This window comes from Apus apus, chromosome 8 (assembly GCF_020740795.1).
Source record: "Apus apus isolate bApuApu2 chromosome 8, bApuApu2.pri.cur, whole genome shotgun sequence".
Classification (NCBI taxonomy): Eukaryota; Metazoa; Chordata; class Aves; order Apodiformes; family Apodidae; genus Apus; species Apus apus.
The window spans coordinates 24,650,555-24,668,689 of NC_067289.1; the positions used below are offsets into that span (position 1 = coordinate 24,650,555).

At 42.1% G+C, this 18,135-nt stretch overlaps 1 protein-coding gene across 4 annotated transcripts in view; it reads left to right on the top strand.

Annotated features, from left to right (window-relative positions):
• Positions 1-18,135, top strand: part of IFT80 (intraflagellar transport 80) — an 84,494-nt gene that overhangs the window by 36,356 nt on the left and 30,003 nt on the right. The window contains exons 1-5 of one of the 4 annotated variants that reach the window (XM_051626443.1): positions 1,124-1,387; positions 2,892-2,970; positions 3,178-3,400; positions 11,108-11,218; positions 13,454-13,522. In XM_051626443.1, coding sequence (XP_051482403.1) covers positions 2,935-2,970; positions 3,178-3,400; positions 11,108-11,218; positions 13,454-13,522 — 439 coding nt within the window. In that variant the 5' untranslated portion in view covers positions 1,124-1,387; positions 2,892-2,934. Of the gene's footprint in view, positions 1-1,123; positions 1,388-2,891; positions 2,971-3,177; positions 3,401-11,107; positions 11,219-13,453; positions 13,523-18,135 lie in introns of those variants that run through there. The other 3 variants (XM_051626440.1, XM_051626442.1, XM_051626444.1) reach the window with 3 other exon arrangements.

The window sequence follows — 18,135 nt, forward strand, 5'->3', positions numbered from 1 at the left end:
TCTCTGATCACCCCTCCTCAAATCCATCTGCAGACACCAGCCAGGAGGGACAGGCCGGGCGTCGTGCCTCGTCTGCGCCGGGACCGAGCAGCCGGCAGGCAGCCCGGACCCCCGGCAAGGGCCCTGGGCCGGGCAGCCCCCGCCCCACCGCCCGGGCCCGGAGAGAGGGGCTGCCGCCACCCTTCACTCCCTCAGGGCAAGGAGAAAAAAAGAAGAGAAAAGGCGCGGGGCAAAGCCTGCCGCCCTCCTGCCTTCCCCCTCAGCACCCCCTGCCCAGGGGAACGCCCTGAGGACGACCCACCTCCCCGCTCGCAGCCGGGGAAGCCCCCCGACTCCACCTGCCCTCAGGCGAACTGCCGGCGCCTCTACCTCCAACCCTGCCCGCCGACCTGCCCCGCGTTGCCCGCCGAGCCGGTACCTTCCAGCACTGCCGGTGCCCGCCCTCAGCGAAGCCTGCCGGGTGAGGCGGAGCGGGCGGCTCCGGCTCCCGCCGCAGCCCGCCGGCTTCCACACTCGAAAATGGCGCCCAAACGGCGAACTCGAACCGAAATTCGTTAGAAAAGCGCGGGGCATGCTGGGAAGGGAGGGGGCCGGCCTCCCGCGGGTTTGAAAGGAGGGAAGGCGAAGCGCCCGCGCCATCTTGTCGCGGGGTGCTGCGCCCGCCGAGGCCGGGGGCGGCCAAAATAAAGCCCCCTCCGCTTCGGGTAGCGGCTCTGCCGTGTTGTTGTTCGTTTGTTTTGTAGGGGGGGGGGGGGGAGGGCGAAGGGAAGAGATTGGCGGCGGAGGGTGAGGGCGGACGGGGTTTATTTTAATGTTAGAAGTAGGTCAGTGGGCGGGCGCTTGGGCTGCTCGGCAACTGGCGGCGAGGTGGCGCGGGGCCCGAGCGGCCGCCTGGCCGGGCGCTGTCATCAGAATTTAAAAAAAAAATAAAAAAAAAGGAAAAAATATTTTTAAAAATCGAAGAATGAAATGAAAGCGGCGGCGCCAGGGCGGTTCGGAAGCGGCCCCGGGCGGCGGCGGCAGCAGCAGCCGTGTCACCTGGGCGGGGAGGGCCGTGAGGTGGCGGTGGGACGGGCAAGTCTCGCGGGAAGTCGCCATAGAGACCGAGCCGCTTGGGGCGGGAGCTGCCCCGGCCCTGCCGCGGGGACGGCGGGAGGAGCGCGGCAGCCGCGCGGCGTCGGGAGCCGCTCTGCGCCCTCCCTGCCGCTGCTGGGGCAGGTAAAGGCGGGCTGGGGGCTGGTCCCTCCTCCCCTGGCCGTCGGGGAAGGCTGCCCGGGCGGCGGGTCTGACTCACCGCCGCGGTGGGCGAGAGGGTCGGAAGCAGTGACCCCCGGGCTCGGCGTAGGAGGAGGGAAGGGAGAGCGCCGGGAGACAGCTGAGCGAAGAGGTAAGGGCGGGGGGGGTCCCGACCCCCGGCGCCGGGAGGGCCTGAGGGGAACGGGCAGCGCTGCCCTCCCGGAGGGCGGGCGGCGGAGGGAGGAGGCTTCCCCGGCCCAGGAGGGGAGGGGTGGTCTGGAAAACTGGAAATGCTGAGGGAAAAGGCTGCGCTGGCACGGCCGGAGAGCGGGCTTTGCGGTGCCTGAGGCTGACCCGCGGGTGCGGGGAGGGGACGGGGCGGGAGGAGCTGCGGTTCCCTCCCAGCCGTGCCGGGAGGAGCGGGCCCCGGCCCCGCAACCGCCGCCTGCTCCCGCTCCCTCCCTGCTGTGTCTGCGCGTCCCTCGGCTTCCCCAGCCTCTGGCTCAGTCCGTCTCGGATCTTCATCCCCTCGTTCAGCAGCTCCGGAGGGGAGAGAGTGCGAGCAGGGAGCGGTGTGAGCTCTGCAATCGAGGAGGTGTTGGGGTGCGGTGTGAGCCTGGGGGGTCGGCGGGGAGCTGAGCCAGACCCATCGTCCCAGAACAACTCCCTGTTACTGCCCCAGCTTTGTAACAACTCGGAGCGAGTGTTCCCGCTCACCTGGTGTGTGCTAGGATGGGCGATGAGGGACGTACCTGTTGGTGGCAGCAGGTGACATTCAGGTGGGCGTTCTGCCACGTAGGTGCACACGAAGGGCGTAGAAGCCCTTTTCAGCAGTTAGAATAAAGTTCTGGTCTTGCCTTTGAAGGGGAAATAGCAAAACTCCGTGTGGTGGGAGCGGGGAGGGAACGCAGGCTGGCAGCTGGCGGTGGGAGCGAGGTGCCTGCTGAAACTGCGTGAGAAAGAAACGGTTCAAACCTGCCGAGCGGCCGCTGGAAAGGTGGGCTTAGCCAGGTGTGGTGTGCACAGAAAGCAGGGGCAGGTAAGATCCAAACACGCGGGAGGTATTCCGTGAAGCAGGAGAGAGGCTTGCATTGCCGTGCGGAATAAATGCTGCTTTACCCCATGCTGTTCCGTTGCTGTCTACAGATCTTAGGGTTTGTGTTTGGGGATTTAGGTTTAGAGCTTGGGACACAGAAACCAGCCCTGCAGCTGCTCAGCGGGACGTGCAGGTGCTGAAGAACAGCATTCCCACCCTGCACATGTCAAGGCTGCTTTCAAAGTTTAGGACAAGCTTAGGCCCCTTTTAAATGCCTTGATGATGAGGCTCCCTGTGCATTTTTTGGGTAAGGGTAGGAGAAGGAAATTCGACATTCAAATATGAGAGATACAATTATTTTAAAATAGAGATTCTTTCATCAATATGTTCCTAGCATCACTTTTGAATTGCCTGGTGTGTTTATACTAAGCAACCAGATAAATATACAGTTGACTGCTACACAAACAGAACTCCCTTTAAACTCAGGTCTGGTTTGGTGTTTATTTTTCCACAGCACTAGTGCCACATTACTTACTTAAAAACTTTTTATTTTGGTGTTAGTGTCTTCCCTTTTCATTTTGGCTACTTGTACATCTGTGTTTGTTTTGGTTTCTTACAGCTATACTTACTATTTGTTTTAGTGTTCCATCTGAACAACTGAAATGAGACTGAAGACTTCACTCTTAAAGGAACCAAAGCATATCCTTTGTCTCAGAATAAACTGTAGAACACCATATTAATTCTGAATAGACTCTTTTCCAGAAATTATTTCTTAAACATTCCATGGAATCTTGTAAAAATAATCTTCCTGTACTGTTCCTTCTAGTTTTGTATAACCTAGATGAGATATTTTCTAAGCTTCTTTTTCATAATTAAAAATTTTAGACTTCCTTAATTTAATTAAACATAAAGAATTAGTTAGCTGTGTGGGATGGACTACAGCTGACGAGCTATATTCCTGCAGTGATGATCACCAAATTATGAAATGGAACCTTTTAACTAGTGAGACAACCCGAGTAGTGAAACTTCCAGATGATATTTATCCCATAGATCTTCACTGGTTTCCCCGAAGTATAGGTGGGAAGAAGCAGTCCCATGCTGAGACCTTTGTTCTAACAAGTTCTGATGGTAAGTCCATTTAAAATATTTATAATTTCATACCCTTTTGTGCTCATGTTGCATATATAAGAAATTATTTGCAGTTAAATGGTCTGCAGTAAAGCACCTTCAAATACCATGCACCACTCCAGCTGGTGTCAGACTAATTGCTTTGTATTTGCTACACTGTATCACTGCATTTTCCTCCAATACAGCATTATCAAACATACTTCTTACAGCATATATGTGATGTTTTTTATGGCAGGTCAGTTTCTACCATCCTTTTTTTCAGTTTCATCAACCAGTAGCTTTAAATATGTCTGCACTGTGTGCCTGCTGAGAGACCAGAGCATTTGTAGTTATGAAAACTGATGGTCAAGTTACCAAAATTGCTTAACCACGATGTTTAATATCAGTGCAGTCCATTTCTTGGACATATTACAAGAGCATGTCTTGTATCTGGCTTCTATGGAGTCTTAAATATCCCACTGAAGCATCTAGCTCTGGCTGTTGTCAGAGATGTAAGACTCATCTACACATCCACTATACTGGCAGATTTATATCTACAGATGTATGTCCAGAATGCTGCTGTTTGTCCTGGATACTAGTGTACTAATCCTAGACTGTATGATCCAATATAGTAGCTGCTGTAATCCAGTTTATGGATTCTGTTTTGTGGAAGGGAGCTTGAAGCAATGAGGTTTGACGATTGCTTGGGGTTTTTTCCTCCTCCCCAGAGAGACTGGGAATTGATTTTGCCTGACTTGCACACAGTCACAGTTTTCTTCCTGTGTGAAGGCAGATATGCTCAAACCCCCAGTTCAGTGAAAAAATATGAAGTAAATGGTTTCATTATTATTTTACATTTATTATCGAGCAGTCCATACTGTTCGGGCCAGAGTTTGTCTCCTTCGTACTGGAATGAGGGTGATGTTCCATGCCATCAGGAATTCTCTGTGCAAATTTTCTCCTTTGTTTGTTTGCTGTGGTTTTTTTTCCCCTCATCCTTTTTTCCTGAAGGAAAAACATATGGTGTCTGCTTCTTGATCTAATTCTTTGTTTGAACAAAACATGAAAACTAATGGTAAAATTTTCTTAACACCCCCATTTCATTTCTGTTCCACAGAACCTATTGTGTGGAAACACTGCAGTTCAGATGAGGGTGTTTATTCTTGAACCTACCAGTTTTAAAAAGGGGTTGATTCTTGACAAAATCTACTGGTTTACATTTACCCTGTTATAAAAGTTGTGTTGGAATAAAAATTCTAGTAAGAAACAAGTCCCTAATGTAGACTGAGACTGCCCAACTGATAAGCCACTGGCAAGAACCTACTGGTGGGGTTGGTGTGTTGTTTTCCAAATGATCTCTGAGACTTTACATCCAAGAACCTGGTATATGGGTGAGTCAGAAGAGCTGTATGAGGTGCTTGCAGAAGCTGGACAGTTCTTACACCAATTCTAACCTTTTATACCATTGTGTTTTACTTGGTTGATAATGCTGTTGGAGATTTCAGAGTAAGACAAATTATCCTGCTGGTAGTCGTGGTAATGTGGCACAAAACAGCAAATTACATCAACATACTAAACTTATTTTCTATTCTTTTGTGGTGGTCAAAGATCTTGGTGATCAAGTTGTGTTTCTGCGTTAATGTTAGCGATGGGAGTTTCTCAGCACTGCAGTAAACTGCTCTAAATCTCTGCCAGCTTTTTCAGGCAGAACAGATCATCATGGTCAGTTGGTGTAGAGTGTTTCCATCAGGATAATAATGGCCCTCTGCCCATGACCCTGTTGATGGCTTTCACAGAGGCCTACTGATATTTTTAATGGGGCCTACTGATATTTTTAATGGGACTGATGGATAATTTCCAGCTAACTTCTGCCCATGTTTTGGCCAGAACCTTGAATCTGTGGGTCTAGTATGTTTTTCTTTGGTGAGGGGAACTTATTGTAGGCTTTTGGCTGACTTAACAGTGAGCTTGATTGGGAACAGAAGGCTCGTTGCTGGGCTTTAGCAGTCTGGAGCTGATACATCCAGCATGGCTTTCTGTACTGATGGAGAGAATTCATGTGGATGTGAAGGAGGCAGAGGAAATTCAGCCCTTGCATGAAATTTTGTTGATTTCTCTGACTTTTGGCAATAGTTGCACTTAAAAATTAGGAGAGTTCAGTTCACAGAGTGGAGGTTAAGGTTTCTTCAAAGTATTCAGGACTTCCTAAGGAATAAATGCACTGAACTTACAGGACATCTTTTGGGCAGTGTCTGAAGGTTGGCTCCTGTGGCTTCCTAGGCTATATGTGGGGAGGGAAGATGAGGAGAGAAATTTGACCAAGTAGCTTCAAAATTTTTGCAGTACTTGGTGCTGAATTTTACTGTGAATTTTAGGCAGCTGGGTCTAAGGAAGTGTTGCTGATACAGCTCTGGAGGTGGAAATGGAAGCTTTTGTGAGAGCTGGAAGGAAGATTTCTTTGTATAATTAATATGTGCATGCATTATAGTATTGTGCTTTGGGGGGGGGCTTTGCCTGAATAAAGATGTTCTTCAGAATGCCAGTCAGTGATTAATATTAACTGAGCTGATTTCTGTGGGACTTCTATTCTTTTCCGTTCAAAATGATAAAGGGATGGAGGGATTCTGGTAGGTCAGCTGCTGCTCTTAATTCCATGCTTTTTCCCCACTTTCTTTTTCTGTCTCACTTTCCACATTTGTGTTTCTAATGGCCAGTTTCTATAAAGTTCTGAATTGTATGTTTAAATAGCAAGCAGAGGAGCAACTGTCGTAAGATCTATGAATTTATTCAGTCACTTTTCCAGTGTCATTAAAATAGTAGGTTAATATTTCATGTTCTGCTTGAACGTTGCATTGACAGTTGACTGGCACTTTTCTGTTCAACTGCTTATAACTTTTACTAAACTTTTTCTTTTTTTTTTTTTAAATCTAACCTGAACTTACCATCCTAGGATTCTAGCTAATGTGGAATGACTATATCAAGATTTCAGCTACAAGACACAGTGAGAGGAAGGTCAGGAAAATGGTGTCTCCTCTGTATCAGTAAAAAGCACTTAGAAAAGATTAGTGCTTGAGAAAAAAATTGTGTGAAACATGGAAATGATCACGTAGTTACATCTCTGCTAGAATTCATACGTGCTTGAGAGTCTATCAGTTCCAGCATTGTCCAGCTTTTGGAGATCAGCTTGATTAACTTTCACTTTTAATGCAGCTGTTTCTTGCTCGCATGCAGTATAAACTGTTTTGGCTTCCTTTGCCAACTTTATTGCAGTGGGTTGTTTTTTTTTTCATTTGGGTTTGGTTTTTGTTTTTTTTTTTCTTTTTAAAAATGTGTTTTTTCTTTTAACAAATTGTCCAGTTCTCAGCACATCCCTGAAGCTCATGATCTTAAGGGTGAAGGAGCTGGGATAGGTATTATCTGATCAAGGTCTGCAAGTCACTAACTTCCCCCTTTCCCAAGATGACACATCCTTTAGTTCTTCAAGCCAGTCCAGTCGTTAGATAATTTTGTATTGTTCAGTGAGTGGAGTTTGTACTTAGCCCTTACATTCCTTCTGGACATCTGGGGCCTTGCTATTGAAACTAGATGCTCTAGGAATGATACAAAGCAGTAGATACTCTGCAGGAGGAAGATAACGTGACATTGTGGGAGGAAGATAGGATGTAATTTCTCTTGAAGTGAACAGAGTAAATCCCAGTTTGTGTGTATGTTCAAAGAGTCGAAAACATAAACAGAACTAGATGAAGAAACTGACTTAGAAACTTTTTTCCCTTGAAGTTCTGTTCCCTAAGAAACTGGACTTGTGTCCAGCCACACAAGTTGGTTTGGTTTGCTCTTACTTATAGAATGAGTTATTTCTGCCATAGTTAGTTCACAGATGACAATACAAGTTAGTACTTAATCTTTTCTCTTGTAGGGATTTTATGTAGTTAACCAGTTGTGAGGACCAAGGGATAAGCTCTTAACATTGATTGGTGAACTCATCCTGAACATTCCGTTTCTGGAAAACTGTTCAGGAGATTTATTTGCCAAAAAATCATAGGGTTTTGGTGTTGAGTTTGTTTTGTTAGCTTTTTAAAATTTGTTTGTTGATCTATCTATCTATCTATCTATCTATCTATCTATCTATCTATCTATCTATCATCTATCTATTTCTTTTCAGTGAAACTGAAATACAAAAAAAGTGCTAACCTTATCTGTGAAAGAACAAATTGAGAGAAAAGCTCACATGTAAAAACCTTCTGAGTTCTCACCTCCTGGTGTAACTTAGCATTTTCAATAAAGACAACATGTCTTGCAAAGATGATCTTTTTTTGCATATGCAAGTGAATTATTGCAGTGTAAAAGTGCATGAACAAGCTGAGATGCTTAACTGCTGTTTTCTAAAAACCTTATATTAAAAAAAATCTGTTTAACTCATATAGCTCCCCTTACGTGTCAAGCCTGCAATTTTCCTGCAACAGCCAATTCATCTCTGTGATAAGGATTCCTGGAAACTTGCTGAATCCAATGGAAATGGAGTATAATGTCTTTACAGGGTTGCATTCATTCCTGGTTGAACTCCAGATGTTTGTGAAATTAGAGTAAATGTAAATTTAATCCTCTGGGGTTTTCTTCCGAGTTGCATCTCTTGTGGGATATTGTTCTTTTACTTCCTATTTACATTGATCTTGTTGCTGATTTTTTACAAAGATAAAAAATATATATATTCAGCTTTAAACTGCTTATTAAGCACAAATCACAAGGGAATAGACCTGCTTTTCTAACTTTTAATGCTATTGATAATTTTACCTTAGGTCAGCATTTAAGAGTCTATGAAAAGTGATGGACAAAACATACATGTTTTATATTCTGTATTTGAATAGCCTGCTAATCTCCCACTTGACATTCCTCCAAAACTGCAGAGTCACTTGAAGATTGAGGGCAGCTTCTGGCTTCAGGACTTTATAAAAACAAAGAAGCAGTATTTTACAAATCTGAGATGTAAAGTCAGATGAAGTTGAATCACTTCTATCTACTCCAAGCATCCATATAACATTTCCCCTTAGTTGTGCATGAGGCAGTAAGTTCTAATTTGAAAGCCTCTGCTACCTCAGTGTTAAGTTGAAGAGCAGAAGGCAGAGGAACCCAACAAAACATTGCTTTTGGAGCAACCTCCATGTGTGAATGCAATGAGAAGAGCAGTGGCTAGTGGGCCACAGCATTTGACTGTCAACAGTTATAAACCCACGGGATGGAAAAGGAAAGAGGTTGCAGAAGTAAAGATGATACCCATGAAAACTTGATTTGGCCCTGTTCTGCAGAAGTATTATCATACAGGTTTGAAACTGCCTGATGACAGTTTTTCCAGATGAATTCCATCTTAGTGCCCAAGGTAAACCCACATTTATACGCAGCTGGATGTTTTCCTGCGAGGCTACAGTTTGCTCTGTTTCCCTGTTTGAAAGGTGCCTTGTGAAAGAAACTAAGAGCCTGTGGAGTGGGAAGGGATGCAAAAGCCTGGTAAACAAATTGAATGTTTCCCCGTGAAATGGGATTTTATCCTCTGCTCTGTGACGTGGCCCATAGTTTTCCTGATAATGTAGCTAAACGGAAGTATTCAGTTGCTTGCCAACTGTCAGTTATTTAATTTTAATTTATTTTTTCTATTAACGTATTGAGGGGTTTGCTTACAGAAGCACTGAGGCCTCATGGATTCTACCTAGGTTGGTGGAAGTCATCGTTTCAATATATACAGCACCACAGAATTCTTCGTGCCCCTAAAAAAGTAATTCTGAACATTTCGGTTTGGATACTGAGAGCTGATGGCTGCCTTGGACCAGGATCTCTGTATAATTTAGTTCCCAATTTGGAAAGCTTTGGGGTGTTTTGTTCTGTTTGGGGTTTTTTTTGCAATTAGTGAAACTAGTGAAATCTCTTCATAATGGCAATGAAGAGTTCGGCCACTTAAGGATCACTTAGGTGATGGCATGAGAACATTCCCAGTCCTGTGGTCACAACAGGTTTAAGAATTCTGCAATGAAAAAGGTCTTGGCTGCAGATTGAACAAGTCCACTATGCATCAAAAAAGACAGGTGATCAGAAAATAAAACCTGGGTTTTAATGTATTTCTTTAAAACCAGAAAAGGCCATTCTGAGCATTTCATTGGAGAAAACAGCATTTAGCCATTGAATTCCTGTGAAGCCAGTGATTGCTTATCCACAAAAAAATAATTCAGACCTGAGAGATATTCTATAAAATGAATAATGCATCAATTATATTAAATATAATTTAGATTTATAAAGGAACATAATGCATTAAGGGTAGAATACCAGTTCTGAAAATTTTAGGGAACTAAAAATTAACTGCATAAGAAAGAAGTGGTCTTAGTAATAATATTAGTTCTGTGATTGAAAAATGAGATCAGCCAACTGTTCAGAGTATTCTAGTAAATATGAAAATAAGTGATAAAGATAAGCAAAAATATGTAGTTATGTATTATATTTTAAATGGTCTCTTCTAATAATCTGATTTACACAAACCATTCTTTTTGTTCAGTGTTAATATTATCTTTTGCTTGGAAGTCTTTGACTGGCAGAGATTTGGGCTGGATGATGGTGCCTTTGTTGATGTACTTAAAAGTAAAATTAAGACAAAGTGTGACTGTATTAATTTGAACAATAGTCTGGAGAGCCCTGATGTATTTTTCATGGTTATTTACTGACAGATCTACCAGAATGCTTTCTCTTTGGTTTTACTCTGGCTTTGCTTTTTGTTGTTGGCGTTTTTTTGGGGGGTACTTCTGGTTCTTGTTTATTAGGTATGGTCTGGTCTGTTATTTGTATTCCCAAGCAGGGTGTATTAATGGAAAAATTATCCCATCTTCAGCGATGGAGCATTTGCACACACAAATGTGAGGAATCTGTATCCTGGTGTCTCAAAGAGTTCTGGTCACTCTGGAAATTGCTTGTGGTGGTTCACTCTCTGGCAGATTAGATACAAGAATTTTAAAAGAGTTTTGGTTTGAAAGCAGTTAATTGGAATCACTGAACTATTCTAGGCTGTGCATTTGTTCTGCCACATGTTTCCAAGTCCTCCTTTGTCTGCTCTTTGGTCCAGTTTAAATTTGATCTTCCTGGATTTAAGCAACATCCCTCATTTGGAAAGCAAGACTTCCTCATGCTTCTGTTGAAATCATTAATAGCTTTGTTTTTGGCTCCTGTGAATTTCCATAACAGCTCCATAATGCAGGCAGTGATACTTCCTCAGAGCAAGGCTCTCACCCATGCTCAGATTGTTTGAGCTTTTCCATTATCCTTCTGGTGCTGAGTGATTTTTCAGATCCTGCAAAAGAAAACAAAAGAACTCTCCTGGGCTGCAGTGTGTAAACCTCTGTTTGGTGGCTTCCAGACCATGAAATAACATCAGGCAGTTGGGTCCCCAGAGAGACCTGCAAACAAACTGTTCGAGGGACAGAAGGAAAGTGAATAGGGAAAAAAAGGATTATACATTCCAAAAGGAAAATTAAAAAGCAACATTGTAGCTAGTTTACAAGTAGTTCTTCTGCAAGAGCTCATTTGTTTGGGCTAATCCTAGTTGTGAACAACATAATTGCGTATTTTGGGTTTTTTTGTTGTTGGTTTCTTCATCGTGTTTTCTGTGTGCATTTTTAACAGACTGTACTGTTACAGTCTAACCACCCAGTCACAACAGCTGAGGCACTGTTTCTATCTTGAACTTTTGTTTAGGGAAGTTCCACTTGATTTCAAGATCAGGGAGAGTGGAGAAAAGCATAGAAGCACACACTGGGGCTGTGCTGGCGGGACGGTGGAATTCCGAGGGAACAGCACTGGTCACAGGTAAGCCCTCCTACAGTGCCAAGTGTTTGGGAAACTAAAATAACAGGGGAGCTCTTTCAAAAAAAGCCTTTGGATTTTTTTAATCTCCCAAGTTGACATGCCATGAAGAAAGGTAAGGGTACAAAAATATAACATTAAACCAAACTTACGAGAAGTGCTTTCCATTAAATGTGTAGAGTGCAAGTATGGGATGGGATAAATAGAACAGAGTGTTTTGGAACAATAATTTAGTCCTTGCCACGTGTTTAGAAGATGTAATCCCAAGTTTCATAGTTTATAGCGTAGTTACCTTGAACCTGAATGAGTAAAACTGAGTCTAGAAAGTGCTCACACACTGGTCTGGCTTGAAGTTCTCATGAGAAGGGGGGAAACGGAAACACAAAGTCAACAATATAAATTAAGTTAGCTCTAATAAGTTACTTTTTTGTGTCTTCATTGTCACTGGGGTTATTATCACCTCATATAATAGAAGTTAATTTTGCACTATGTGATTAATGCTGTTTTAAAAGGCTGATGTCTATTTTAATCAATAGAAAACCTAGTTAAAACATTTATCTCTTTAGTAATCCTATTTAGATGTTATCCTGTTTACTTGAAAGTAAATGTTTTTAATATCAAAATGCTTAGATGTTTTTGTAGATGTTCTGTACTTCATAAAGGAGAATATTTGATTTTTTTTTTTCTTTTACCAAAAAAAAGGTTTCTAAGTCAATACATTTCCATCCCTGCACAGAACATTTGGGTTATTTTAGCCAGCAAAGTTGACTGAGGCCTCATGAGCATCTCGAATGTTCCTGTGTTTCTCTTTCTTAATTACTAGGAGGGCTGTAGATCCAGCTGCAGTCTGACTGTCCTCTGTTGAGGCTGGGAGAATGAGTGGTCTCCTAGTATCTGCATCTCTACATGTCTTTTTGTTCTAAATTTTTTAGTAATTAGTTGCTTTGGGCATTTTTGTCAAAAACTTCTATCTCGATGGTAAGGGGGAAGCTAATTAAATTTCCTGTGATATATTTCTCCTTGGTGGGATTTCTGGTGGTGTCAGGATTTTCTGCAGCCTCTTGTTGATCTAGGACAGCTGATTTTGTTGGAAAAATTCCAACTCAGTCCAGAAGTACCGAAGATAATTTTGGATCTGCTTGTTTCCAGACTCGGTCTGCCTCTAAAATGCTGCTTCATGTTCCTCTGAAATCCCAGGGGGATAGAAATACTGTTCTTTTTAAAGACAGATTTGCCTCAGGAAATAGTCAAAATTGCCTTTTCAAACGTTTTGTCCCCCTTTTTTTGAAAGACTGCATGACATTTATGGGGAGTGTGGGAATTCATCACCACATCCAAACAGTGTACTCTGAGAACATCAACTACTCTGGCACCCCAACTATACTTTAATGAAGGTGAATAATTTATGATACTGTCTCAATAAAAACATTATTCATGGTATCAAATGTTCAAAACAATTTTTTTTTAATTTTTTTTTTTTGTTAAACTTTGTAAGCATTTAAAGGCTCCATTGGCCAGATATAAAACCTGAAATCTGATAAGTAAATTATTTTTAATGGAAGAACAGCATGAAGTGTCCAGGTGCACCTTTTTCCTCATTTATTGAGTCTGAGAGGCTTTAATGAAGGCCCAGAGCTGTACATTTTAAATATGATAGGACACTAGGAAATAATGTATATACAGCCATGCTGTATAATATATAAGAACTTAATCTTTAGTAAGTAAACTTTATTGGTAACACACAGTTATGTTCTAAAATCTAAGCCTTCCAAACGGAGCCTTCAGTTTATCTTCAGTTCCACCATTTATCAACTCTGAAGCCTCCAGTTTAATACATAAAATCTGCTCCTGCTCTCTTCAAACTCCTCAGAGACTCATTTAATCAGTCTCTGGGTCGTTGAGCTGTAGCAAGATGAAAAGTCCTAACAGTGCTGACTCAAAAATACAGAACTTGAGATGCTTAAATAGTGATGGGCTTTCTCTTCCCAGGAGCAGCTTCAGATAAGAAGACTATGGGGATTTTCAGGAGAGGAAGAGACTTGTTGATAAGAGCAGAATAGCAGTCTTAAGTATTTTTTCCTTAATACACTATTTGCATGGCAGGAAGGCTACATAACCCATAGTTACCTGCAAGAAGACTTGGACTAATTTTAACGCTGGTGTTTCCTAGATAGATACAGCTGCTCTGTTAGATTTATTATTGCATTTAAGTTGATTCTTGCTGTGATAACTTTACAGTTGGGGAAGATGGCCAAGTGAAAATCTGGTCTAAAACTGGAATGCTGAGATCCACTTTGGCTCAGCAAGGTAAGTTGATTTTCTTAGTTTCATTAGAACATTTTAATTTGAGGTATTATGAAATATATTGAAATAGCAGACCCTCAGTCTGGCAGTAATGGGTTGTTTAAGGATCTTAAGGCCTGGATAAATTGAACTAAAATTAAATGCAAATCATAATTGAATACAGGGGAGCTGAATTTTTAATAAGATTATTATCTTAAAAAATTTAAATCTTTAAATTAAAATTACTATAGAAACATTTTTAGACAGTAGTTTCATTTCCACCCTAAGGATTCTGGAGAGGCTGAAGAATAAAAAAAAAAATAAATACAGTTTTTAATGCCAAGTGACAGATTCTTATGATGAAACTGAAAAAATATCTCTGAAAACATTGCAAGAATGCTTGGAAGATGTGAAGTTGCATGTAGGTTGGTTCCTCTGAACTTTAAAACTCTCCACAGCCCTTGGCTCATCTATTTAAGCCAGTAACTAATTTAGTATATGCAAACAGTCCTACTGAAGTGAAACCATCCTTGTGCTGAAGTTCTTTGTTGAGCTGGGGCCATGGAGACCTACCCTTGATCTTGGCTTTGTTACTAGTTTTATGCACACTAGAGCATTCCAGTTATTTGTGTTTAAGTCGATTTAAAATCACATGATTGTCAAGTGCCTCAGTGTAAGCTGCAAATAGCTATTTATACAAACCATGCTTGGCATTTTTAAAATGCTGGTTTTTTATAATCATAATTTCTAGCATTTTTGTACCATTTCAGTGAAGATACTGTGCTAGATTTTGTTTTTCAGACTTCATACATTGAAATCATGTGACCTTTTGACATTTTTTAAGAAACCACATGCACCTGGGGTTGGGTTAAATGTCAGACCCTTATCTCTTTCTAAAACAAATTATCTACATTCTTTCAACCTGTTGAAGGCATTTTAACCACAGGAGTGAATGTAAAATGTATTTCAATTCTGTTAAGGAAGTTCCTATTTAGATGTAATGTTTTTTCATGCTTACAGCGTCAAAAGATAAGCCAACTGAAAAGTAGTTTTTGCAAAAAAAACCCAAATAATAATAATTTGAAGGACACACTCTTCACTGTTGATGGTGTTTCAAGCTTTTTCATGTTTTAACTGTGCTTCTCTGAGGTTTGATGAAGCTTGTAAAGTAAGACACATATTCTAGTTTGAAATATGCAAGCTGAATTTTCATTGATTATGTTTTTTAGAGGTTCTGGTACAGTATAAAAATACAGCTGAGCCCCCATGGAATAATTGTCTTCTTGTATTTGTGTTTTAAGATAAGATCCTGTGAGGCTCAGAAACCCTTTAAACTTGACATTTATAGGATCAGATTCCCACAGACCCCTCTGTAAGCTACTGACATACCTGGGATCAGAGTAGGATTCTGCAATGATTATGTTATTTAAGAGAGGTATATCATGTTGAAGCTGGTTTTTCACTTCCTTTATCATCTCCCTGAGAAATGACAGGATTCCCATTGCTAACATTCTTTCTCCTCATTCCACTCTTTGTATTAGAAATAAATTTTCAGGCTCTTATCTTCAGATGATGATCCACATGCCTGTTCTATCTTTGGATTTTTATTCACTACAAAAACACAAACATACATTTTTCCCTTTCTTAGCTTTTTCAGTACTTATATGGAGCTTTGTGGCCACATGTCCTTCCATCATGCTGTTGTATGGAAGGAAGTCAGTGTGACCCCATAGTCTCTATTTTATTCAGCCTCAAGCTTTAATATTGCAGCTGTGGCTACATTGTTCTACCCTGGCCCAGGTTGCCCAGGGAAGCTGTGGCTGCCCCATCCCTGGCAGTGTTGAAGGGCAGGTTGGATGGGGCTTGGAGCAGCCTGGGCTGGTGGGAGGTGTCCCTGCCCACTCAGGGGGGTTGGGTGAGCTTTCAGGTCCCTTCCAACTCAAACCATTCTATGATTCTTTGAGCCTTCTTCATCCTTAGATTATCTTAATATTCTTCCTCTTATTCCTCCTTTCCGAAAGGTTTTTTTTTTAAAAATGCTTTATTTGCAATCCTTTGGGCTTCCAGCTGACAGTGCCCTGATCTGTTTTGCTGAGGTGATTTCTTTTGATGCATCTCTTTGGTATATGCTGGTAGCCCACATGATTATGCTTAAAGCAGGATTTCTCTGAGTTCTGTGAAGTACACATTGCAGCAAGTTCCGTGCTCCTTTGGAGAGAGCCACAGGGTTATAGAGAGCAGGATGTCTAAAGTACTGAAGGTCCACAATTGAAAGAAAACATGGCTGTACCAGCATGAATTTTTGAAGTGTTTTGTAGACCCTGACACTGAAGCTGTTTGAGGTGAGGTCTGTAGTGGCAGTGGTGCCACCTGCACTGAGTCCTTCTCAGGCCCAACATCTGGTTAGCAGGACCTCTGCTGAGCCCACAGTTGAATAGCCTCTCCTGAGATGTCTCTCCAACATTGCTACTGTTGAGGTTTGTAAACCACTGGCTCTTTAACCCTTTTAAGTCCTCTATGGAATTGAGTGTGTTGGTCAAGCTGAAAATCAAGTGGAGTGCAGGTGTGCCTTTCTCACTACAACCAAGATTATTGTGTAGCACCATTTCTGCAGCTTATCCCACCAGTGAAGCTGGCAGCTTTGCTGGTAACTTGTACTCCAGGGTCTGGAGATCTTCAGGGCAAGCAAGCTTCATGGATCCACCCCAAGTGTTGAAGTGCTAGGGCAGCTCCTTCAATCCTTGTAACTGTTTGGTGTCCCTAATTCCAGTCAGGACAAGAGTAATTCCTCGCAGGAAAGTAATATTTTAAATCCTTAAGATGACTTTATTTCTTGTGCCATGAAAATTTTCTTGAAGAGCACTTGGTGAAGGACCTCACCATAACCTGTATGGAAATACACACCAACTGTGCAGACCAAGTCATTGCTCTCAAAGTGCTTTTTGATTCTCAGTGAAGCCCAGACTTCCTGTTATCAAAGAAGATGACACTTACTTATCATTTAAATATCATTATCCACAGACCTAGTGTTTCTGTGCCACACATTCTACCAGTTCACCTCAGATGGATTTCTAGTCCTTCGGGTCATTTCTGCCTCCTGCCTTGCAGATTTTATTTGTCCTCTAGTGCTCATAAGACCTTACCTCCAGGAACTACTTACCTTTTGGCCCTGCTGACTTTCTGATGGGCTTCCAGTAGCCACTATGTTGAATGATCACCAAGGAGTAACATGAAGAACTGGTGTCTACGTTGCCTTTTTGGGTTAATAGAAGGAAAATCACAACCATTGCAATGCAAATGGTGTCATGACAACGTACTGCTTGTGAAGTGGAACTTCTGAAGGGACAGCTGCATTCCACATGGAGCTCCTATTTTTTGTGCTGCTCCAGAGACACATAAACGGTCTGGATTAATGTTTCTGCTCCTGTGCAAGTCTCACCCAGACTGACTGAAGCAATTGCTGAAGTGTCTGCTGTGGCTGGCAGCGTGGGGGTGGCAGCTCTGTCACCCTCCCCCTCAACCCCCTGTGCTCCTTGGCCTTGGGAACGATTCCTTGGGGATGAACATCTGCCAGCAGAGCACTGAGACGGGAAAAGCCCACCCTGCCTGCTTCATGCTGCTCCTCCTGCTTGACATCTTCCCTCAGTTCACCTTTTTTGCATTTCTCCCTTCTTTTCTCAGAGAGTATTTGTTCCTGAAGCATTTTCACCAATGCAGAACTGGCTGCAGTTTGTCTCTTCTGCTGAATGTTCCTTTCCACAGCCATGCAGTGTGTTGGCAGCCTTTTCCCAACCAAGTTCTTGTTAAGTGCAGAAGGAAATGAGTTAACTTAGCTCCTGCTGTTAAGCCCTGGAAATTGTGGTTAAGTAGTCAGCCATCATAAAAAAGTTAAACATTTGGTTTAAATATAAAAGTCTTCTGATTGTTCAATCAGCATTAGAGCAGGACAAAAATTAGTTTATTTAGAATTTCTGTACAGCTGGTGACAGAATTTATGTCATTTTCAACCTAAATTGCTGCCAGTAGGAAAAGAGCTGGTGCCAGATTTACTTACTGTGTGTTGTATGTTTCTATGAGTTGTCTTCTGTAATGGTTGAGGACTTGTTTTTTAAAAGTTCCATCATTCTGTATTTTTAAATAACATAAAATAAATGCCTTCCTAAAAGAAGATATGCAAAGTTAAAAAAATATTCAGAAGCAGTGACAGCAGATCTCAGTTCAGAGTTTGAATATCTGGGAGCTCAAATCAAGTTTAGTGGCCATCCAAAAATCAGAGCTTTGTTCAGAGAGAAAATTCAAAGGCTTACGTGGTAAGATACTAGATGATGATGGTAGTTGATATAGCAGTTTAATCACTTAAGTGTCTAAATATCACAAAAATATTCCCATGAAAAGGTATTCCTCAGTCATTTTTTGAAATGGAACTTCACATGCCAAAAGTGGATCTGAAAATTTTACCCTGTAAGAGCATTTTTTGAGCCTTTGGGGTTTTTCTTACCCTGAAGGATAGAGGTAAAAAAAAATAATATACCTATTTTCTCTGTTTTAATTAATTTGATCAATTTGATACTTAGTTATCAGCTGAAGTTTGCATGGCTCCCTAAGAAGTGCACATCTCTGAGAATTTAGGAGGATTT